The 23,914-nt window shown below is 54.7% G+C and overlaps 1 protein-coding gene across 3 annotated transcripts in view; it reads right to left on the bottom strand.

The window, feature by feature from the left end:
* ZNF516 (zinc finger protein 516) overlaps positions 1-23,914 on the bottom strand; it is a 107,776-nt gene that overhangs the window by 50,233 nt on the left and 33,629 nt on the right. For all 3 annotated transcript variants that reach the window (XM_059140876.1, XM_059140877.1, XM_059140879.1), the window contains exon 2: positions 7,798-9,729. In XM_059140876.1, the coding sequence (XP_058996859.1) occupies positions 7,798-9,556 (1,759 nt within the window). In that variant the 5' untranslated portion in view covers positions 9,557-9,729. The remainder of the gene's footprint in view (positions 1-7,797; positions 9,730-23,914) is intronic.

The raw sequence follows: 23,914 nt of genomic DNA, 5'->3' as shown, positions 1-23,914 counted from the left end.
TGATTCTGTGCCAGAGAGGGGCACACAAAACAATCACCAAATGAAGGCTAAGTGCTTGGAGAAGGAGAGGCTAACTCACTGAGGAATTCAGCTTGCCCGCTGCGCTCAGACTGCCAAGGAGAAGGCTGAACGGGAGAACCCAGGGCCCAGGGGCAGGCTCCCCGCCACGGGCTCTGGGCCGTCCTCTTCCTGGGCCTTCCAGACAACCGTGGCTCCCTGGTGGAACCGTGGGGGAACGGGAGGGCCCTGCCTGTCCCGGGCCACACGGGTGAGCAGTGTTTTGACGAGTCACCACTTGCATTCACAGGATGGCCCCAGGAAGGGCCAGGCCAAGGGCGCTGTGCCCACCAACTGTGCTGACTGGCAACTGCTGGGGACACAAGCAGGGAGGTGGGAACCACATGGTGACCTCAGTCCCTGCTTCCTGAGATGCCGGGTCTGGGGGAGCATGGGCTGTCCCCTCCGGCACTGGGGATGGGACAGGCCCAGCCCACTTCTGCTCCCCTGCACACAAGCGACTCCCGGGAGTCCTGAGAAACACAAAGTCCCAAGCTGATCCCAAGTCTGGCACTGGCTGGGAAGTAGCTCCAGAAGCAGCCAACTCCTGCCGTGCCAAGAGGCCAGTGTGCTGGGCCATGTGCACAGGATTCCAAAGCTCAGGCACAGGATGGTATGAGTATCCGCTCTCATCCGAACCCCCACTGTCCGTCCACACCACCATCATGGGCCACAGGCCTCTTGAAGCTGGCAAGCACATGCTCCCCCACGGGGGACAGATCTCAGCGAGGCTCACTGTAAACCCGAGGTGCTCCTGCTCCGTCCAGGGCGGCTGGCAGCCACGGCCGGAGTCGTGCAGGCCATGGCGCAGCCGGGCTGAACGAGGCAAACCCTTACCCTCAGTGAGATCACAACAGCAGCAGGCGCAGGAGGTAAAGAGGACACGGGGCACGGGAGGGTCCTGGTACGGAGCGGGAGTGACGCACGCGGGCTCCGGGAGGACTGGCCACGGGGGCCAAGAGGGGCTTCCCAGGTCCAGGGCACACTCAGGCCACACAGAGGGCACATGGGGGTTCTGGACGAGGCATGCGGGGTGCGGCAAAGGAACAACAGCGGACCGTGGTCCCAGAAGGCCTGCACAAGAACAGCGGGCCTCCACTAGCTACCTGACGGGCGCCCGGCCTCCAACAAATACCTGGAAACCGTGTGAAGAAGGGGACGCGGTGACAGGTGCCACATCACCACCTCAGAGGATACGCAACTGGCCAGTGTGCTGATGCAGCAGGAATGCCTGGCCCACGTCTAGGATGGCCCTGCGACAGGCAACATCTTCAGGGCGATGCCACGCCAGCAGAAGCCGCCCCCACTGACTGGGTGACCCCCTCCTACAGAGCTGACCTGGAACTACCTTACCCCAATGAGCAAATGCGGATTGTCCAGAAGCAAAACCAGGTCAGCCTGCTCGGCAGACACTCCCAGATCGGGCACGATCCAGGCCTCCCCACGGACCCCCTGCGGACGCTCCCAGACCTGGTGAGACCCAGGCCTCCCCGCGGACCACCCCCCACAGGGCCTGGGTTGGAGAACCGGACGGACTTCTATCCCGTCGATGCACAGAATCCACAAGAGGGCCCCTTCCACTTCACGTCAGGAGGAACAAGCTCAAGTCGGAAGCGGAGAAGACCAAGAGCCCTTCTTCGTGACAAAATGACAAAGAGGACACTGAAACCCAGGATGGTGCCAGAAACCACGGCCAGCATCATGCCTACAGCAGAGCGAGAAAAACTGCATCCAGCAGGACAAGGACTAAAACAACAGAATTCAGGACGTGAACCAAAGGCAGAGGAAGTGGAAAAGTGGTTACACATCAGCTAAGGCTCTCTACAGACCCATCGTGTCCATGTTTATTTGAATGCAGGGACGCAGATCATTCTGCCGGGAGAGGATGCCCCCTGAGTGCCCCCCAAACAGGCTCCCGCGTGACAGACGCCCGGCCTCCACCCCACCCCACCCTCGGAGCCAGCCTCCAGGCAGAACTGGGGATCCAAAACCCCGCATGGGGTCCAGGCCACCTTGTGCCTCGAGCGACAGGGCAGCACAGGGACCCTCTCCAAGGCTGGAAACCGGACGCTGAGGCCCCAGCTCGGATCAAGAGCCGACAAGAGCCGTGCCCACAGGACGCCGACCACAGGCCAGGCACCCGAGGAGCACGGCAAGGACAGCCCGAGTGGGGACATCGCGGTCCCCCACGGCCACTGGGGGACTGGACACTTGTGGAGCTCCAGAGTGAACAGCACGCTGCCCCTCAGTGCAAAGGTGACTCGCAACCTGGCATCTGCCGACCGGGCTGCCCTCCGCAACACACGCTGCCCACTTCTGGAAAACCAGAATAATTCCTATAACCCAGTCCCTGCCCTGATGAAACCGAGACAGACTCCCTTCCAACTCTAAAATCCTGCGATCCTGTCTCCTACAACGAAGTAAAAGGAGAGAGATGAAACCGAGCGCGTGAATGATGCCAGCAAACCCAAACGTTCGCCGGGGCCGGGTGCACGGTTCTGGGTACCAGAGCCCATGCGTGTGTCTCGGGGAAAGGAAGAAAACCCCAGCATCTCGTCTCCAGAGTCTGACGCTGTTCACGCCGCAGTGAATTTGCTCTGGAGGTCAGGGGACGTGTCATTCTGCTCAAGCGGACATCAGCCTGCAGGCCATGCAGACACCCACATCGGAAAAATCAAAATACCAACAACCGTACTCTCGTCGTAACTCAATGTCCTCCAGTAATTCAGAGTGCGTAGCGGGGTGCTGGCTGCGCAGGGGCAGGCCCCCTCGTGGGTGGACGTGTCACCAGCACTGATGCACGCAGGCCCCAGCCGCTAACACGCGAACTGAGACCACAGGGCGCTCTGCTTCTGACGGCCAAGTACACCTGAGCCGCTTTTCCGAAGACCTGCCCGGCATGTTCCCACCAGACAGGACATGACGAGGAAGGTTTCCAGCTCCACCTCCGTTCTCTGACACCAACAATGAGAGCTGCCTCTGCTCCACAGAGCTGGAACGGCCGGGCGTTCCAGGACGCTCTTCTGGAACCCGCAACAGCCCGGCTCTGCCATCGTCTCCAGCTCCAGGGAGAAGGGAACGACCCGGCACTGCTGGGAACAGGGCCCGGCACCCGCCACGCGGCAGAGCGCGTCCCAGGTTTCCAGCCCGGCACCTGACACCCCCGGCGGGGCGTGCCCCTGGGCCCTCCCGACCGGGCATCGGCCCGTGTGGACATTTATTTGGTACTGCTGATGGCGACCCCCAGGTCGCCGGAGCGGCAGAGAACCTGGACAAGGCAAGCCGGAGCGACCTGCCCGCAGCTCAGGAGCCGGACCGGAGGAGTCCTGTCACCAGTTCCGCGGGCTCCCCCAGGACAGAGGGTGCCGACCAGCCAGGCCCCCGCTCAGAAGGACCACCTGCGGTAGCCCCGTCCGGCAAGGCTGTGCTGCTAGGATGGAAGCATCCCCAGACATACTGCTTCCCTCCCCGCAGAGGCAGACAAGAACCTGTCGCCGGTCTGCACCTGGGCCCCTCCTTTCTCCCTTTTCCCATGCACACCCCCACCCCGGACACGCCGGCTCACGCTCAGCCCCTGGGTGGGGCCGATGCCACGGTCCCTCCCGCTCACTCCGTCCGTGAGGTGGCCAGAAACCGCGGGGTCTGCTACGCGGGTCCCAGCTCCGCCGCTCAGGACACGCATCTCGAGTGGATCCGGCCAGAAGCGCAGTGCGTTCCTCCTGCTCTGCACTGAAGCAAACCCTGAGATAAGCGATCGTCAGAGCTCCCCGTCTCGGCAGGCCCAGCTGCCCCGGACCAGCACCGGTTAGCTAGGTTCTCCCGCAACCCCGGGACAACGGGTGGACGGCCGAGAACGTGCTCTCCCCGAGCCGTCCTGAGGACCGTCTGCGCTCTGAGAAGCGGAAAGAACGCCTGCTGCACCTCCGCGGCCCTGCCCCCGCACGGCAGGCCCTCCTCCCCCACCTCTGCCCCAGCACAGGGGGCCTCCTCCCCCGCCCCGGCAGCACCACGGCCGCCCGTCGCACAGTCTCGGGGCGTGCGTGCAGGAGAGACGGGGCATCCTCCTGCCGTAAGACGGAAAGGACAGAGCCGCGATGCACGAGGCTGTTGGCCTGCGGGGGGCAGGGGGACCAGCAGAGAGAGCCAGGCAACCGGGGCTTCCGGAAGGAAATCCTGTTCTTCTTTCAACTGTCTGTCCATTCCCTGATCCCGCTCAGTGCTGAGAACGCTCTCCTCCATTCTCCAAGCTGCGCATCACACTGTGGCCCTTGTTCTAAGACCCCGTTCCTCTCTCCGTGCAGCAGGTCTGACCCTTTAGTGGGCCAGAAGCCAGGATGTGCGATCTCACAGGACTTCATCTAGAACGCGTGGTTTTGCCATCCGTCCAGCTGCACCGAGTATGCGAAGACGTACCAAGAGGCAGGCTCACCAGAAGTGGGCTAGGTGTGACAGCCGTGTGGAGAACACCAAGTGGGCCACACCGAGGTAGTCACATAAGTCTTCGCAGAAACTATACGCAAATGGTGGGAATGGGGGTCCTTGGCATTTTGCCCGAAGGCAGGAAGATACACCGTGATGGCCCCAGATAAGGGAGGCCACCCAAAGGTGCTCCTCACGATGGCTCGGGCTGTGAACCAGCCTGTCCAAGACACGCTCAACAGTGGTCCCTCATTCTGGAGCTGTCCACAAACTCTTTGGGCAGAACCCACTTGGGTGTATTGTTCAGCACTCCTTCATCCCCAGAGTGACCTCAGAGTGCCCGGACTCTGCTTTGTGTTGGAAACGCTCATTTTATAAACCTGAACTGCATCCCCTCTGAACACTTCTCTCTTCCCTAACTCAAAGGCTTCTTTTTTTCATGAGCTCCAAAAGTGCCCCTTCTCTGCCAGGGCTACGCCACTGTCTCAGTGGAGGGCTGAGATCCAGCTCAGGAACACATTTGATACTTGATTTTTATTCACAGGTTGCTCTTCTACCATTTTTGGTCAGTAAGGAGGGCTGCCAGGACCCAGTGTTCCATGGAAATAAAGGGAATGTGACAGAGCTTTTCAAACAAGCACATGGATTTCATGGGGAGCACAGTTCTTTTAATTAATCTGATAATGCAAAGTTTCTCCAGGGCCAAAAGCAGCATTCAAATCCATTCCTGGTTGTCAAAAAAATCTCTGGGTAAAATTACGGCACAATGGGGGCTTGCTGCGAAGGGTCACGAAGACAGAATTGTAATGTTGACTTTGCTTCCACCAGAAGGCACATTCATCTTGTGGGACCTACTGTGTGCGGCTCTGATCTCACGCTCCACGTATTTCCTCTAACAATTTTGGCCGGCCACCCCACCAAAGTTCTTAAGAATGGTACGGTGCCTGTATGTGTAAGACGTAATTCCCCTGTTAGGAGTAGCAAAGGCACACTGCAGATCGAGAAACGGGATTCAAAATACTCGTTTGCTTTTCCGAAGTCTTTAGCCAAACCCCGAGAATGGGAGTGTCTGTGGGGTTCACGTGGACTGTAACGCACATTTCACTCCTCAAAGAACACCCATGAAGCTGTGGTTTACTGCCCACACTGGACCACCGAGGGCCTGCTGGGCTTGCCAAGTCTGTAGTCTTTGGAGGAAAGAGTCTGCTCCTCAGAGCCACAAAAGGTACCCATGCAGACCCACAATGTTCTTCAACACTTTATGCCACTGTCATGACCTAAATCTCCATTTCTGGTCTCTCAAGGAGCTAGAACATTCTGTTGATTCTACTGTCAACTTGTTGAACTAGGACATGAACACATGAACTTGTTACAGAAACATCTGATATATCAGGTTTCTCAAAAAAAAAAAAAAAAGATCACATATAGAAAATACATATAATGTCATTAGGAGGGAAACAATGATCTCAAAGTTAATGAATCTAAGATGAAAACAGTGAACTCCAATGTCGAGTGAAAATCACTCCATCTTTCCAACATTTTCAAAGGACGACTGAATTAGATTATTAATCATGTGACCAACGTCACCACAGATGAGGAAAGGCTCAAGAGCTTTTTTAAATATTAAAAATACCAACCTCCAGAAAAAGACTTAGTTCTAACCTAGTATTATCCAACGCACTCCAAAAACAGTTATAGTGCTATTGGAATATCATCAGTAAAATCTGTAATTTTCAAAACTTTTAAAAGAGAAAAACCAAGAATTAATCTTCAAAAACGCCAACCAAAGGTCGCAGCTGGGTGGCCCAGGTTTTAGGACGACTCGGAGAAGGAGCGGTGGTTTGTTTTCAGAGAGGAGGGTGTTCTGCTCCTCCCCACTGGTTAGTCAGAAATGAAACGGGACACAAGGGTCCGCGTGCAGCGTGCCACTGCTCGTCTCGGACGGATCCTTACGAGGTATATGCAGGGGTCAGCACGGGCTTCTCTACAGGACTCGAGAAACAACTCTCTTCCACACTGTTACTGACTCAGTACATCTGAGCAGCACACTCTCATATGACACACAGATAAACCTATAATGAACCCTGTGCCAGAGAACAGGCTAGGCCCCTCAAAAGGAAAAAGAGGACGCAGATTTTGCTTTGGAGGAATGCAGGCGTGTTGTTTTCTTCACTACCAATCGTAAAGAGCCCTCCTGAAGCTCCTGGGTTTCTACACCACAGGACTTTCAGGTAAAAGCAACATCCACGAGCCAGTCTCCAGGGAGAAGAGAAAAACACTCCCAGTGATGCAGGGAAAGTTACAAGTTCTGTCACTGGAACAACCCTTTCTACTAAAAAGAATTACCCAAAACAAAAAAATAATAATTAAAATATCAAAACGCTTAAGATGTCTAAAAAGTAGGAAAATGATGAAAACAAAGTCAGCAAAGCATCTTTAAATATTTACATAGCTGCTGTTTGGAAAGCCATCTGTTCCAATGAGCCGTCCCTAAACCCACAGGGTTACTTGAACCCGAGGAGATTAATTAGAAGAGCACACCGATTGGAAGTTACTCCTTTCCTCGGCTGCCTGGTGCAAAGGAGAAGAGCAGAGGCAGGGGTGTGTGTGTGTGTGTGTGTGTGTGCATGCGCACATGCGCGTGCCGCCTGGGGAGGGCACAGGCTCTGGGACTGCGGAGAAAGAGGAGGACACGCCCTGGACGTGTCCCATCACCTGTTCTTTGCTCAGAAATGACTGATGTCCCAGAGAAACCATGAATTCAGGAGACCAAAGTTGTTAATTAATGCAAACACATCTGAGCAAATTAGCGAGAAAGGAGCGTGAAGTGGTGTGGACAGGCACCTGTGCCTGCACCCACCAGCCTGAGCTCGATGTACCGGATGCCTGACACCTCGGGGGGCCACCCGGGCTGCAGGGTCTACCTGGGCCTGGGAAACCAGACCTCCAGGGTGCAGGGCTGAGCCTGGGCCTGGGTTATGTGGGTACTACCCGGACCCAAGGCCACCCCCCTGCTAGTCTGCTGGGCCTGGGCTGCCTGGGCTGAGGGCTACCGGTCAGAGGGCCACCAGGGCCCCTATGTAGGCACGGGTTCCCTGGGCACTGTTCAGGGATACTTTGGGTAGGGCTAAGGGCGCACAGAGCTACCTGGACCTGTGTTCCCTGGTGTGGGGCTCCCAGGGCTGGGATCCCTGGGCTCTGGGACATCCGGACATGGACCACTTGGGCACAGGGCTCCCCAGCCGGGGCTACCTGGGCGCCGGTCACCCAGGTACGGAGCTCCCGGGGCCCTCACTCTCTGAGCCCAGTGCACGTGCTCACCTGCCGCAGGGTCCGCCGCCCCGTCCTCTCCACTCTCGTCCGCAGCCTCGTCGGCCAGGCCCGAGCCCGGGGAGTCAGCGGCGGCCCCGCAGGCCGAGCCCGGGCTGCTGGGCTGCGAGGCCGAGTCGCCCTCGCTGAGCGAGCCGCAGCGCGCACGGGGCGCGCGCTCCCCAGGGCCGTGGCGGTCTCGGCGCGCGCGGCGGTGCACCCGCGAGTGCAGGACCATCTGGTGATACGTGCGGAAGATCTTGCCGCACTCGAAGCACTCGGACGACTTGCCGTGGCCCGCGGGGGCGGCGGCGCGGCGGCTGGGGCGGGCGGCCGGCCTGGGGTCCAGGGGCCCGGGCAGGGGCTCCCCGGGCACGCCCGCCCGCTTGCGCGGGGGCCCCTGCGCGCCCGGCTCCGGCTCGCGCTTGCGCTTCTCCTGGCTCACCAGGATGTACTCGCGCCGCTCCTTGTCGAAGGCCACGTCCCCGGCCAGCGCCTCCTCCCACGCCCCGTACTTGAGGTACTCGGCGGGCTCGGCCACCTTGCCCCGCGTGGCCAGCTGCCAGGCCTGGTAGCTGTTGACCGGGTCCAGCTCGGCCACCCGCCGCCCCGCCTGCCCGCGGGCGGGCGCGCCGGCCACCGCAGGCCGCAGGTTGAGGCACCGAAGGAAGAGCTGCTGGGGATCCGGGGCGTCGCCATGCACCGCGCCCTCCCCCGCCGGGGCCCGCGAGCGGCCGGCTTCCACCCTGCGGTGGATGGCGTTGTGCGCGTTCAAGCTGTCCAGGTTTGTAAACAGGTTCCCGCACTTGGTGCAGACTTCGTAGAGGGACAGGCCAGCCACGATCATCTCCTCCTGCACCACGTTGTTGATGGTGGCGATGGGGTCCGGCTCGCTCCTGGGTTTGTTCTTGCTCCCGGTCTTGGGCCCGTGCGCCTTCATGTGGTTCTTGAGGAACCACGGCTCCTTGAATCTCCGGCCACAGATGTGGCAGCCGTGGTCAAAGGAGCCCCTGTGCTTCTTCATGTGAGCCTTCAGGAACCAGGTCTGGCTGAAGGCCTGGCCGCACACCTCACAGGGGAACTCCCCGGGGGTCAGCTCGGGCTTGCCGTTCTCCACGTAGGCCTCGGCCCCGCTAGGCACCTGCGCGGTGATGTGGTCCTTCTCGATGTGGCTCAGCAGGGACTCCTCCCGCAACGTCATGTAGCTGCACAGCCGGCACCGGAAGGGCTTGTGGGCCTGGTGCACATGCTGCTCCAGGTCCTTCTTGCGCTCAAACTTGCACTTGCAGAAGGAGCACTGGGCGGCCGCCTTGCCCTCGTCCGGGGCGCTGGCGGCCCCCTCAGCCTCCTTCTTGCTGCTGCGCAGCAGGATCTTGCTGTCGTCCACCGGGGCGGCCCCGTTGAGGATCTTGTTGCAGGCGGAGGTGCTCTTGGTGGGGCTGGTGCAGCCGTCCAGGCCCTCGGACGCACGCAGCTCCCCGGCCTCAGGCTCGCGGCCCTGGGTCAGGGAGCCCGTGCGGTGGCTGCGGACGTGGATCTTGAGGTTGCCCTTCTGGGAAGCCCTGTGGTCACAGTAGGGACACTTGTAGGGCTTCTCCCCCGTGTGCTTGCGCATGTGCTGTGACAGGGAGCTCTGGAAGGGGAAGGTCTTGCCACAGATGCAGCAGCTGTGGCTCAGGGCCTTGTCTCCGTCCACCTCGGGGCTCCTGCTGGCCCCGGTGGGGCTCGGACCCCTTCTCAGCTCCACCTCGGCCGCACGGGTGCGATCCATCTCCAGGACCAGGGCTCCCCAGCCAGGGCAGGCACGGTGTTCTGTCACACGGGCCGGACCTCGTCTTATCTCTCCATTTTCAGATGAGGCTTCTGCTTCCCAGCTGCAGAGATGCACCTGCCAGGGCAACCTGCATGTCCTACCTGGAAGCCATGGCAGGCAGCGGAGAGCACCTAGAACAGAAAAGACACGAGAGATCTTAGGAACGAGGTTGCCTGTGCCCACGGGGACCCGGCAACATCCACGGAGAGTGACGGGCCCGCTCCTGAAAAAGAGCCAGCCAGTCCCAAAGGAGGCACCAACACAAATCCAAGTACGCATACCAGCAGCTGCTTTCCTCTGAAAGAGAGATAATTAAACAATTACTGATAACTGTATGCTAAATCGTTACAATAAATAACCTTATGCGATCGTATGCTAGAGTCATTCTTCTCAGAAAGGTCCCACATCTGTAGGGAGACCCTGAGAAGAGGTTGCGGCAGCGTGAGCAGCACAGACCCCGGGGGGCGGGTGCGAATGAGGAGCACGGGGAAGGGACCAGGAAGGGGGCGGCAAGGGACACAGAGACACAGCCCGTGCCCAGGACGTGCCCAGGACGCGCCCAGGATGCGTGAGCCCCAAAGGCAGCTGGCAAACATACTGCCGTGTGTAGCTGTTGGGGAAACAAGGCTTCGGGACAGAGGCAGACGCACCCCGAGCTCGTGCAAGGTCTGTGGCTGGAACCCGCTGCTCAGGACCGGCTGCCCAGCATGGAGGCCCCCGCGGACACCGCCTGCCGGCGCCCAGGGCCACAGAACCACCACCTCTTAGAAGAGCCCCAACCCTCCCGCCACCACCCGTCCCCGTCCCACGCTTTTGCTCCTGCAACACCACCGCAGCCCAACCCCCAAAGGGCACCGAGACTCCGGCTGGAGGGTCCCAGGGCAGAACAGCCTCTAGACCCCAGGTGTCATGCAGTCACCCCCAACCCCTCTGCACAGGTCACACACCCATGGGGCCTTCCCAGGGAGGCTGGCTACACCTCTCCCTGGCAACAGCAGGTGTCACAATGCACGTCACTGTCAGGTTCGTGCCCATCCCCCCTCCAGAGATGAGGGGCGGGCCCTGTCGGAGCCACTCCTCCAGGTGGCTGGCTGCTTCCGGCACCCTGTGCATAGGCAGAGACAAACCAGACAAGGGAGGTGCCCAGCGCCGAGCCCGGCACAGGCAGGCCATCACCCACGCGTCGGGAAAGCCAACCGCGATGCCTGGAAGCCGCCAGAGAGGCCCAAGACGATACACACCAGAAAGCAATTATCGGCAGTAAAAACAAGAATTTCCATCTGACTTGTGATAAGCAGAATAAGCAAAACAGCGAGCCCATGAGAAAGGAAGGGAAAGAGAGCATCCCCCGGAACAGCCTTCCGACGGGTCAGAAAGGGAGCAACGCGGCACCACAGCTTCCCTGGGACATGGTCTACTGAGCCTTCTTAACGCTGAGCATTAGAAACGGAGCCGGGATTGTGAAGGTCTTCCTGGGGGGGTGGGGGGGGAGGACTTCAGACTTGCACCGAGAGGCACCCAGATAGGCAGATTTTCTTTAAAAATAGCCCTGACATATATAAAGGAAGCCCTCTTTTTACAAACTCACAACCTCACACACATTTAGAACCTGTACTATAAAATTTATAAAACATGAAGAAGCTATAGGTTTCTGGTTTTGAAGCAGTGTACTAATACACATTTTCTGCTCCCAAATGAAAGGTTCTCTCCCAAAAGACCCTGGGCGGCAACTCCTTGTCTGCTCTGGGTTCTGCAGCCTGACATGCCTTCGCCGGAGGAGACACAGAGAAGGGTGCTGACAACGGGACAGGGGAGTGAACAACGCAGGAGAACCCGCCCTCCAGGAGGGGTTCAGAGGCAGGGGTGCGGAAGCCCTCTGTGACAGATGCCCTCTGGACAGACGACACACCTGCTTCCTCCAAATGCCATCTCCCGCAGAAGAAGAAATCTTGCTTAGTAGAAAGAAATCTAGAAGAAATCTTGTTTAGTAGAAATCTTATTTAAAATTATAAATTTTGGAACACCTTTTGATAAAGCCCCGTGGTCGTGGGGTTACGGGGCACCGGAGGAAACCAATACGATCAGAGCAGCCAAGTCTGGAAACGGGCCGAAAGCAGAGCCATGCGCAGGTAACCCTTCTTCTAGAGGCTAACAGGGGCACAGGGTATCCCCTGCCGAGAGAGCCCCCAAAACCAACGCCTCCAATAAAGTGCCTAAATAAAAACTGCCTGTGAAATTGCACAAATGAGGTTAACCAGAACACCTCCTGGTGACTGAAGCTAATTTAAATCATCTTTTCAAGGTGTTTTGGTCGTGGCACAGCTGTGGAAGGCTCTATGTGTTGCTATATACAGGTTACACGGCAAGTGATCCGCGTGCATCCCCTCTACCCCGGGTTGATGTCATCCCCTCAAGACGCTGAATGTGAAACACTGTAGAAAAGTCGGAACGAAACCTAGTATTCCTATTTCGCTCAAGGATCTAATCTGGGTATAAATATCTTAGAGTTCAAAGAATCATAAATACGAAGAAAAAAACACCGGAAATTGGAGGCTCTGGAGTAACCACAGCATCCACTGGCCTTCCCGGCGGTCGGCGAAGCCCGCCGGAGTTGGCAGCTCTGCAGCCCGAGGGGCTGAGACAGCCGCGAAGCCGCCACACAGGCAAGGGCCCACAGAGCGCCGGTGCTCCACCAGGTAGGGGCGGCAGGTGGCAGCTCACAGTCACCTGCAAACGAAGGCAGCCCCTCCAGGGGACACTCGTTCAGACCCCCTCAGTGCCCACTCCGCGGCCGCTGCACTCCTCGCGCTCCGCTACCGTGAGCTCAGCACCCCCGGGGTGCCAAGGGCGGGGCGGGGCAGGTCAGGGGTCTGCGCCCCAGCACGAGCCCGGGGTGACACCCCATTAGGAGCCTGGTCCCCCGTCAGCCAGCCAGGTGGTTCTCGGGGGGCGACCCTCCCAGCCCAGGCTCCTCTCCTCATACCCAGGAGGCCAGGGTCAGGCAAGCGGCCCGAGACCCGTGCGGCCGTCCGCACACCGCAAACCGCTGCCCGGTCCAGGCCTCGCGTGTGACACCAGCCGGCGCCATCCCTGTGGCCCGCGGGCGCCAGCGAGCTGCCCGGAGAGGAGCAGGCGTGTGCGCCGCCAGGGCCGCCAGCGCGGGCGGGCGGAAGGGGTTCGGCAGGTCCCGGGTGTGCAGAGCGCCGGGCCGCGAGGCTGCCGGTCCACGGAGAGGGGACCGCGCTCCCCTTTCTCTCGGGGGCTGCTCCGGCCTCTGCACACCGAGCAGGGCAGCCCTCCGGGCCGGCTGAGCAGGCCACGCGCCTGCTCCCAACCCGGACTCCCGGGGGCCCCGGTTCCCGCACTCCCCCGGCCCGGGCGCAGGCCTGGGCGCCGTCCCTCAAGAACCCAAAAACCAGACCATACAGGTCTCCGTCTCGGGCTCCCTCCGAAACCAGCAAAAAGCCTTCACCCAAGCCGACAGGGCCCGGCCGTGCCCATGCAGTTCGCAAGCCAGGACGCGAACAGGCGCTGCCGTCAGCAGAACAGGCTCCGCTTTCTCTTTTGTTTTCCACTTCTCGGCCCAGCCCCATCGTTCAAAACTCAGCACTGCTCCAGGTCCCGGGGAGAGCCACACAGCCATCACCAAGGAGAAAACACATCAACACAGAAACGGGGGAAATGCCCTAACAGTAGTAACTATCTAAGCCCTGAACGCCGCTATCTTAAGGAAATCCTAACGTCAACGAAACAGTCTCCACTTGAGAAAGTTCCACGAAGCGGCCCCTTCTGGGCGCCCACGGTCCACTAACGGGGTTTCCTGAGAACCTCTAAAGCCACGTTCCGAGAGCGAGTCCCAGCCACCGGCCCTCCTCCATCTGCGGCCCCATCACGGAGCTCTGTGATCTTCTTAGCTGCAGGCAGAAACTGCTATTTAAGACAGGGTCGTTGCTTCTCTTCCAAAAAAGAACAAGAATGCAGTCATCGCAGCTCTGAACTTAAAAATGCACCCCACACGGCCGCCCCAGTTGGAGGCTGGTGGAGCCGCGGGCGGCCCCCCGGCACCCCGGCTTGGCAATCGACTTGAAAAACCTCCGCCCACCCACGTCCCTGAGCCCAGAGGGTCTCAGCCGGTCTCTCCACACTCCTCTCGGTCCCCAGTGGGGAGCGGGTCACGTGCGGACACCACCGTGGGACAAGACGACAGACTGTTCTGCTCTAGGCAGATGCACTTTTGTCCCGAACTGCCTTTGACTCTCCCAGACAGACAAGCACATACCACATGGGATTCGCTGCTCCAGCTTTCCCTACAATAACACGTCCACCTAAAGATAACTAGTGTTGTAAAATGTGTGAATAAATGTCAGCTCTTTGTGCTGACCAGAGCATGTCGGGTCCCAGCAGCAGGAGCACGAAGCGGGCAGCGCGTGGAGGGGAAAGCAAACACACGTCTGTGCTTTTGCTGACCCAGCACAACACGCCACCCCCACGGACATCCGTACACGATGGCCCCATCTGAACGCAGTTTGCCCATAATGAACCCGTTTTGTTGTCACCGTATCCCAAACTTTGTCCAAGGCTGTAACTGGGAACTTGCCAGACAAGATTATAATTTAATTGTTTATGCATAAAAATGGCTTGCTGATGAGGGTTTTAAAATAGATTTCCAACGGAACACTCACTATGTGTGTGTGTTTCTCTAGAGAGAACAGTCTGAAGCTACTCTTTAAAAATGCCTTCTACATTTTTTGAGATGTGATTTTGTAAAAGGTAATTTGATCATATCGATAAAAAAGTGGTGAAGGTAAAATGTTTTTAAGAAAATAAAATCGCATATTCGTAATGTACAAAATGCATTACAGGGGATGTGGGGAAGGGTTTAAGAGGCGATATAAAAGCTGCGAAAATATAGTATGAAGCTAAACTTTACAAAGCAATCGTGGGAACACAGAAATAAATGACCCACGAGCTGTAAACACAGAGGTGCGGGGTTGCCGCCACACCTCTCAGACACTCCCTGTGCCTGCATGCCACAACTTACCGGATCTGTGACAAATTTACTCTGTGGGTCAATGCTCCAACTCACAAATCCCTTCTCTAAGTGAGGATCCTGGGGTCTGCATCTGTGACCGCATACAAAGCAGGACAGTCACTTCCGGAAGCGTGCCCTGCTGCAGCAGCTCCCTGTGAGGACCTAGGGGAGTGCAAGTCTCCTGCCCTAAGTGAGTCCCGTAGGGGCAAGACCTGGACACCTAACACCCAGGATGGAGAACCAGACTGCCGGACAGCCAGAAAGCTGGACAGCTGGATAGCCAGATAGCTGGACAGCTGGATAGCCAGATAGCTGGACAGTCGGACAGCTAGACAGCCGGACAGCTGGACAGCCAGGTAGCCAGAAGGGAGAGCACAGCCAAGGGATCTAGAAGAACCCACGTGCACCCCTGCATCTCTGCCGGGGAGAGCACCACACAGACAGCCTCACAGGCCAGCAGAGTCCCACTGAATACAGGTTTCACCCCAGTTCCTGAGAGCTTATGGGGCACCAGGCCACTTACTGGATCCTAACAACTCAAAGAAACGAAGCAGGCTTGGGCTAGAGAAACCCAGAAGTCACAACGGGAAACACGTCCACACACAGAAAACAATGTCCTGGCAGTGGACCAGCAGAGCAGGAGGATGCTTCCAGAAGCAAGGAGGCACGTGGTGACCTTCATTGACGAGAGCGGGCTCGGTGTTCTAGGGAGCTCGAGGCTCTGTCCGGAACACGGGGATGTGGCAGAACCCTCGGTCAGCGCGATTCCCCCCAGGGCGGGGACCCAGCCACAAATCCCACTGGTCTCACCCTCGACTCTCCCCTCCTCCTCCTCAACACCCAGCCCCTTCCCCCACACCCTCAATACACTCCTGAATCCACGCACCCCCTATCCCGAGCCAAAGTGGGCATTCCAGACAGAGACCTGGGCCAGCCTGAGACTTCCACCCTTCACAGCGATATAGCCCAAACTCCCCCTACAAGCGCCTGAGCCCCCGCACTGCTGCAGGCGAGTCTCCCGGGCCCCTTCTAGGACTGTGAGCTCTGCTCCATGCCCAGGCAGACACACACTCACTCTTATCTCGAGCCTCGCACATGCAGTTCCCACCCCACCCACACACAGGAGGTCTCACCTGACATCTCACCTGACCCCTAGGAGCTGTGCCAGCTCTCCGCATGGCCCTGGCCCTACTCTAGCCCACATCTGCACGGCTTCTTCACCTGCCCCTCCTGTGTTGGAGGACAAGCCTTCTCCCCACTGAGTCTCCACACTAGCACAGAGCTGAGCACATGTTGGGCATCACGGTGCTGTGGGAGGTGGTCTGGCCCATAAGCTTCCAGGTCAGACTCGCCAAGATCAAACCCAAGTTCTGGCCACTTGGCTCAGATCAGCCGTGTGACCCCAGTCTTCTCCTCTCTGGTCCCCAGCCCACTGCACTTTTTAAATGTAAATGACGGTTATGATAATTACAGCAGAGTAATTCTGTGAGGCTTAAAGTAACGCATTCTAGGTTCAATGTTTAACACACAGGAAATGTTGAAGACGTTATACATTATTATTATTAACTGCTGAATAAGTAAATGAAAGGTCAGTGTAGGACCCAAAGATACCTTACTCACTGAGAGGGACAGTAATTTGGTTAAATAAATTCAAAAGGACAAAATAATACAAGTTTAGGAAACTAAATGAGAAATCACTAGGGACCCTTGTGCGCTCCGTGGGCCCTCACAGGTCCACTACAAAAGGGCATTTAATACAACTATTAAGACTTCAGCAGCTACAAGCCTCCACAGCACACGTGCTCAAACACATTCTAGCTCCCAAACTCTTCACAAAAACTAAACTTTAACACAGGCTAAATATTAACTAATATTTGAGAACTGCTTATTTTGTTAGGTTGGCAATACAGGAGAATGGTCTTAGTTTTTGAAAATGTGAATGAAGTAATTTGGAGGTGGTTTAAAAAAAAGGAAAGGCAAAGATATCAACATGTCCACGACTGCTAGATGTAGACGGCAGATGCAGGTGTGTTTGCTTGTCTGAGACCAAAACCAGACAAGGACGCCACGAAAAAAACACAATTACAAGCCCATATCCTGGATGACCAGCGACCCAAAACTCTTCATCAAAATATTAGCAAACTGAATTCAACGATACACTGAAAGGTTCCTGCACCATGATCGGGTGGGGTTTATCCCAGGAATGCCAGGATGGTTCAACGTCCACAAGGCAGTCAGGGTGGTACACTACGTAGACCAAATGAAGGATAAAAATCACATGATCATCTCAACAGACGCAAAAAGAAGGTTTGACAAAATTCAACATCCATTTATGATAAGACAACAGCAGCCCTAGAGAGACCGTATTTCAACTTATTAAAGGTCACATATGACAAACCCACAACCAATATCACACTCAATGGGAAAAAAGCTAAGAGCTTTTCTCCTAAGATCAAGAACAAGACAAAGATATCCAGCCTCAACACCTTTATTCAACCTACTACTGGAAGGCCTTGCTAGAGCAGTTACAGAAAAAAACAGAAAATAAACCACTATTTGTAGATGACATGATATCATATACAGAAAACCCTAAACACTCATCGAGAAACTGTTAGAGTAAAAAAATTCAGGAGTCGTCAAAGGATACAAAATCAACATACAGAGATCTGTGGCATCTCTACACATTAGTCTCTACACATTAGTAACAAACTACCAGAATTTAAACTGAGAAAGCAATCCCAGGGGCTCCCGGGTGGCCAACTCTTGGTTTTGGCTCAGGTCACGCTCTCACGGGTCATGAGATCAAGCCCCATGTCGGGCCCCACACTCACCACAGAGTCTACTTGAGATTCTCTCCCTCTGCCCCCGATCTGTGCATGCGCACGCATGCGCTCCATAAATAAATGAATCTTTAAAAAAAGAAAAAAAAAAAACGCCATTTGTAATTGCATCAAAAAGAATAAAATACCTAGGAATACACTGAACCAAGAAGATGAAAGACCTGTACACTCAAAATTACAAATGTTTAGACACAAATAAATTAAAAGATATCCTGTGCTCACGCATTACAAGAATTAGTATTGCTACATCATCCATATTACCGAAAGCAACCTACAGATTCAACGCAATCCCTACCCAACATCCAGTGGCACTCTCCACAGAACTAGAACAAACAACTCTAAAATCTCTACGGCATCCAGAAGACCCCAAAGAGCCAAAGCAAGAAGAACTAGGCTGGAGTCATCAGGCTCTCTGATTTCAGGCTGTACCACAAAGCTACAGTCATCAAAACAGTATGCTGTTGGCATAAAAACAGACACACTGATCAAAGGAACAGAACTGAGAGTCTAATAATAAACCCACATGTATACAGACCATTAATTTACAACAAAGGGGCCAAGAACACACAATGGTGAAAGCAGTGTCTTCAGTAAATGATGTGGGGAAAACTAGGCAGCCACATGCAAGGGAATGGAACAAGCCTCTTATCTTACCATACACAAAACTAACTCACAATGGATGAAAGACTTGAGTGTGAGACATGAAACCATAAAACTCTTAGAAGAAAAAGTAGGTAGAAAGCCTGTGAGTCCTCGGTTTTAGCAGTATGTTTGAGCCCAACTCAAAAGGCAAGGGAAACAATAGCAAAAATAAACCAACGGGACTACATCAAACTAAGAAGCTTCTGCACAGTCAAGGAAACCACCATCAAAACAAAAAAGGTAACCTAGTAGGAGAAGATATTTGCAAATCCTATGTCCAATAAGGGGTTATTAATATCCAAAATACATAGAAGCTCCTACAGCTTGACAATTAAAAAAACAAGCCACCCGACTAAAAAATGGGAGAAGGATCTGAAGCAGCATTTTTCCAAAGACGTCCATGTGGACAACAAGCGCGGGAAGCAGGGCCCAACATCACAAATTACTAATAATTATAAATCAAAGCACAATAAGAGATCATCTCACACCAGTCAGAACAGCAATGATCAAAAAGACAAGAAATAACAAGCATTGATGGAATGTAAAACAGTACGGCGATTCCTCGAAAAACTAAGAACAGAATCACGATACGATGCCCCTGGTTCCACTTCTGGTATCTACCTAAAGAAAACAAAACACTGTAACACTATTTCCAAATGAGACCTGCACGCGCCCACCCCGTTCACGCAGCGTTCCTGACAGTCATCAAGATACGGAAGCAACCTAAGTGTCCACCAGAGGATGAACGGGCCAAGAGGACGAGGTGTGCAGACACAGACACACGCGGTGGAGTACTACACAGCCACGAAGAAGAACGGAATCTTGCCATACGCGATGACACAGAGGGACCCTGCCAGCATCAGGCCAAGTGAAGTCCGTCAGAGAGACAAAGCCAGATACTGTATGATTCCACTCATCTGTGGAATCTGGAAAAAAAAAAAATAGCAGTATTAAAACAAAGTCACAGATACAGATCAGTGGTTGCTCCAGGGGGAGAGGGTGAGCAAAATGGGGGTCCCTGTGCGCGGACAGGCGGTGTCTGGTCTTTGGTGGCGATCACGCAGTAGCGCATACAGATGGCATAGTACACTGTTGCACACCTGACGCCTGCAGAATGTTCTGTACCAAGTGCACCTCATTAAAAACAAAGCAGAATGTTGGTGTGTTATTCAGTCAAAAGGAAGTGAATAAAAATAAATTAATATAAATAAAACACCTCAACATTTTTTAATCTTCGTTGCTGAATCTAGATGGTGAGTGTATGTATGTCTATCATTCTTCCAATTTTTATGGATTTTGGAAGTCTTTTTACAAAACAAACGACAACAACAACAACAAACTCCCATCTGCAGCCTCAGGAAGGAACACAATTCAAAGCAGGGCCCTGGGGAGGCCTGGGGAAGCCTGGGGGGCCCCTCCCCCCACCTCCCCCTTCCCAACCCCTCCCCCCTCCCAGGCCTGGAGGAAGCTCCGAAGGCTCCCAGGAATGTGGTTCAAGAACATCATCTTTTGTTAATTCCAGTCTTCAAAATTCAGAAAAGAAAAGAAAAAAGAAAAATCATCTGAATAATAAACCGTTCACATGAGAAGCAGTATTTACGAGACTGCTCAATGCAGAAAAACCCCGGGATCCACTCAGAGCTTGGTCACAGCCGTGCCGCGGGCAGCAGGGGCCTTCTCCGGCCAGAGGAGCCCGCCCAGGCTAGCTCCTGGGGCTCAGGGGGACCCCACCCGCAGCTTTCCAAGGGAAAAAAACTCGGTCATGCAGTTGAGGTCTCTTTCCCACACTGCAAACAATCATTTTCTAATCAGTTAAATGCGGCCTCGCCAAGGGGAAAAGGGAAAACGTCCTGCGCTTTTGAGCAGTCAGCCTCTCTCTGCATCTAAGGGCAACCTCGCCGTCTTCTGCTCTGTGAAGGAAACCGACACTCTGCTCCTTTCCCCAAAACGGTCCAAGATCATTCTATCGACATCTGCTCCTGCACAAGGAATCCAGAGTAACTCTAATATTTTGAGCAATTTGCCTAACCAAACAAGTCTGCAAGTTTCTTCCAACAGACCCGAACCAGAGTGGGAGAGGCCAGGCCTCTCAGGCTCCTGGGGCTGCGGGAGCACTGGCGGGGGCATTTCCTGCTCCAAGCCCAGTTTTCGGTTTTAGGGAAGCAGAAGCTAAAGCCTGCCCTGTCTGTCAAACAACTCTCCCTGGGGTACTTTTGCAGTTCTGGCTCATTCATTAACCATCTCCCGCTACCAAGAAGTAGGTCTGCTTTCCTCAGCAGCTGGGGTGCCTCCTCCTGTGTCCCCTGGCCACCTCCTAGGGAGCCCCGGGCTTTGGGGAGGTGGCGGGAGCCGCAGGGGCTCCCCCCGCCTATTGTGCAAGGCTCTGGCAATGGGAGATCTGTGGAATCTGAAGTCTGGCAGGCCGGGAGGATCCCGTAGGAGACCACAGCTCTCCAGGACGGAGGCTCGGGCATTACGGGAGGGGTAGGGCTCCAACCCACAAGTCACAGAACAAAAACACTGAGTCTCCAGCAGGGCCTGGTGGGACACTTCCGAAAGCTTGTCCCCAGAGCAGAGGGGGCTGCCCCCCCCACGACAGGGCATGCCCAGGATCACAGGCCCCGTGGGTGCTGGGCTCGGGGGCGCAGTCACTGTCCGGCTGTCCGCCTGCAGACAATGAAATGGGCTTTGCTTGTTACACTGTAGTATTATGGGCCTGAATTAAAATACATCATTAAGATCCTGCACAGGCTTATCTACTGCGGAGACAAAAAGCCTATTCTTTTAACAAACGGGGAGAAATTCCTAACAACAATGAGGAGTTCCTCTCTGCACACAGCAATCTGCCCCAGATTAACAATCCCAGGCTTATAGTCCGCGGCCACCGAGTCACTCCGTGAACTGATGCTTTCACTGCTGGGCGGTTGCGGACCGAAGCTGACAAGGCCTCGAGGCTGCCTGGCTCGGGCCAATCAATAATCCATTATGAGCAAACTACATTTCCACTCTAATAAGAAGACATGAATAAAAGGCCACCAGAATCAGCAGCATTCACAAGAAACCCCACCCCACCGCCCCACTGCGCGGAGAAAGCACAGAAACCCACTATCCCAGGGAGGGAGGCGCACACAACCGCCCACGGGCGAGGCAGGCCCTATTTCCAAGCGGGAACACTGTGCTCGGACCATGGTGCGAGGGCACCCGCTTTAAAGGTAAGTCCAAAAATGCTTTGTTCAGAGCACGAAGTAGAAGAAAAAAACAGCAACGCAACAGCGACAAAATCCCACCTTCTCCAGCAAAGGTTTCCCTTAAGTTCTTCAGCACCCCACGCCCAAAACGTCAAGTGAGGGCCACCACTTTCATGGACCCCAAATGTAACCAACTGTCCCTAATACGGTTTCACTGCGCGAACGGCACGGTCTCCGGGCAGGGCTGGCGCAGACCCGCCGTCTGGCCTCCACCCACGGCCGAGGGCCCACGGGAGCAGGCGCCGCTGCGGGAGCTGCGGACCAGGCTCTGCCACACGCGCGCCTGAGCTCCTGGTCCCCGAAAGGACAGCCTCCATTTTCACCTCCAGAGAGACGGCGGAAATAGACCAACAGCAACAACTGTACGCCGATGTATTTCCAAGAGAAAATATGAATTAACATCAGTATCAAAGCCGCCTGCACGTCCTTGGACGAAAATAGAACGACCGGGAAGTCAAACCTGCCCCTGCGGGGGGATGAGCAGAGCAGACGAATGCGCCATCTCCTTATCGATCACATCCGAGAGCGACCAGGAGTGACGAGGGAAGACGTGGGACTTTTCCCTCCCCGGTCACTAATAACAGACCCAGAAAAATCCTAAGGAGGCCTGGAGACGTTCACCCAGAAGCCTCCACGTGCAAACAAACAGGGCCGGGTGTGTTCCATCCACAGGAAAGCAGCGTCCTGCCACTAGTTTTTCTTCCTTTGCTCTCCAAAATCAGTGCCTCACTCCTGCTGGCCCTTGACCGTTTCCAAGCCTTATACTACAAAGAGACGTTATCAATCTCTTTGTTCCTAAAAAAGTGAACTTCTCTCCGCTGGCGGGGAAAAGAAGAAGAATGAGACGGTAAGAGGGGAAAGAAGAAAAGCGAACAGAAGTCAGAGGCTGCTCTGGAATGTTCTGCGGCTAGATTTCCTGCCAGGGCTCCCGGCCGGCCACAAAGAGCGGGGGCCTGGGGGTCCACCCAGCGCCCCTGGAACCGCCAGCACAGTTCATGACCTAGTCAACATCTCCATTAAGAGCCCACGTCCCCCCAGCTGGGCCGCTGGGTGACGTCTGCAGCCCCCAGAGGCTGCCCAGCGTTTTACAAAGAGAGAGAGCAAGTCACTCGCTTCATTCCACGAGCCACAAAAGCGTCCGGTTTCACTCTGACAGTCTTCCCATGCTGCATGCAGAGGGGAAAGCCTAAGTTTCGAATAATCCAGAAATACTGACAACCCGGAGAACCCCAAAGAAAATCAAGACTCATAAATTTCTAGTTTTAAAACAGACATGGGAGATCCGAAGGCTCTAGATAAAGTGCAGGTAAAATCCCATTTACAAGTGGCTGGTAAGTTTTTATCCAGCTTGACCTCCAGAGTGTGCAAATTATCACCAATTCAGTGCCTAATATCAGTGTTTTTAAAGAAACTGTCAACAGTGAAAACAAAATAACCCTGTGTAGAAACTCGCCACATTTTCTCGCTGCGTCACACTCCCTGGTCTACTGGACGTACCTTGTTGAGATTTTATTAGTTGATCATAAAACATATTTCAACAGAAATTCATTTCTACAAATAAGCTCTTTTGCTCCAAGTAAACCAAGAACAAAGGATAGTATTTGCCCCTCAAACCACTAACAGTGACCTCTTTTCCAGACTTTTACCTAAAACCAATATATTTCTCCCCATGTAAGAATACAGACGGCCGTAAATACCTAGACCTGACATTATCACTTTCCTCTGTGCTTTTCATGAACAGCCTGGAAGTCCCCACCCTCAAATAAAGAACTGTGCCCAAGAATACAAAGAGAGATGATTCTGTGCGGCAAGCCATGAAACATTCTGTGAAACGTCACCTTCCGAGGTAGGACTGTTGAGCACAGAAGTCCGCCCCCCAAAAATCCCTTCACTAAGAGCACACGGGAAAAATAAACTTTGGTGATCAATTTTACTGAATTCTAAGTGACTGCACACAAAACATTTTCTGTAAAGATACCCTGAATGGAGTTTATTTTGGCAGGACAGTTGAAAAGCATATCATGTAAGAAATCATCGAAGACTTTCTTGGCCCCTGTACAAACACCAATCAATACTTTGAGAGGATCAAAATCAGAAAAGGACAGATCTTCCCCAAATGCTTTCTTTCGTATCTGAGCACATTCAGAATAACCAGTTTAAATGCTCCAGACCCATTACGGCCAGTAACTGCTGCAGCGTGACCCAGTTTACCACTCGCACACACAACACCTCCGAGGCCAGCTGGGTGCTGCAGCCTCTTACGGGAGGGCGACCTATCAGAGAATGTTTACAAAGAGCAATTCTTGACAAGAACATGATGTCACATCGCCCCAGGATTTATCCCGCATTGCTTGTCTAAAAATATATTTTCAACCACACTTAATGACACATCCCTGCAAGTCCTAACTTCTGCAGATAAAAGACCACGTCTACCTTCCTTGCAAAGAACAAAAACGGACAAACACGCGAAACTCCACTCTCATTCCCCGGAAGAACGTTATTGTGTATCCGGCTGCCAAAGTCAGGGAAACGCTGCATGTGAAGCGATCGTAAG

Source organism: Mustela lutreola, chromosome 11, assembly GCF_030435805.1.
Source record: "Mustela lutreola isolate mMusLut2 chromosome 11, mMusLut2.pri, whole genome shotgun sequence".
In the NCBI taxonomy this organism is placed as follows: Eukaryota; Metazoa; Chordata; class Mammalia; order Carnivora; family Mustelidae; genus Mustela; species Mustela lutreola.
The sequence above is the reverse complement of the archived record's forward strand: the minus strand, read 5'-3'. Positions and strand labels throughout refer to the sequence as shown.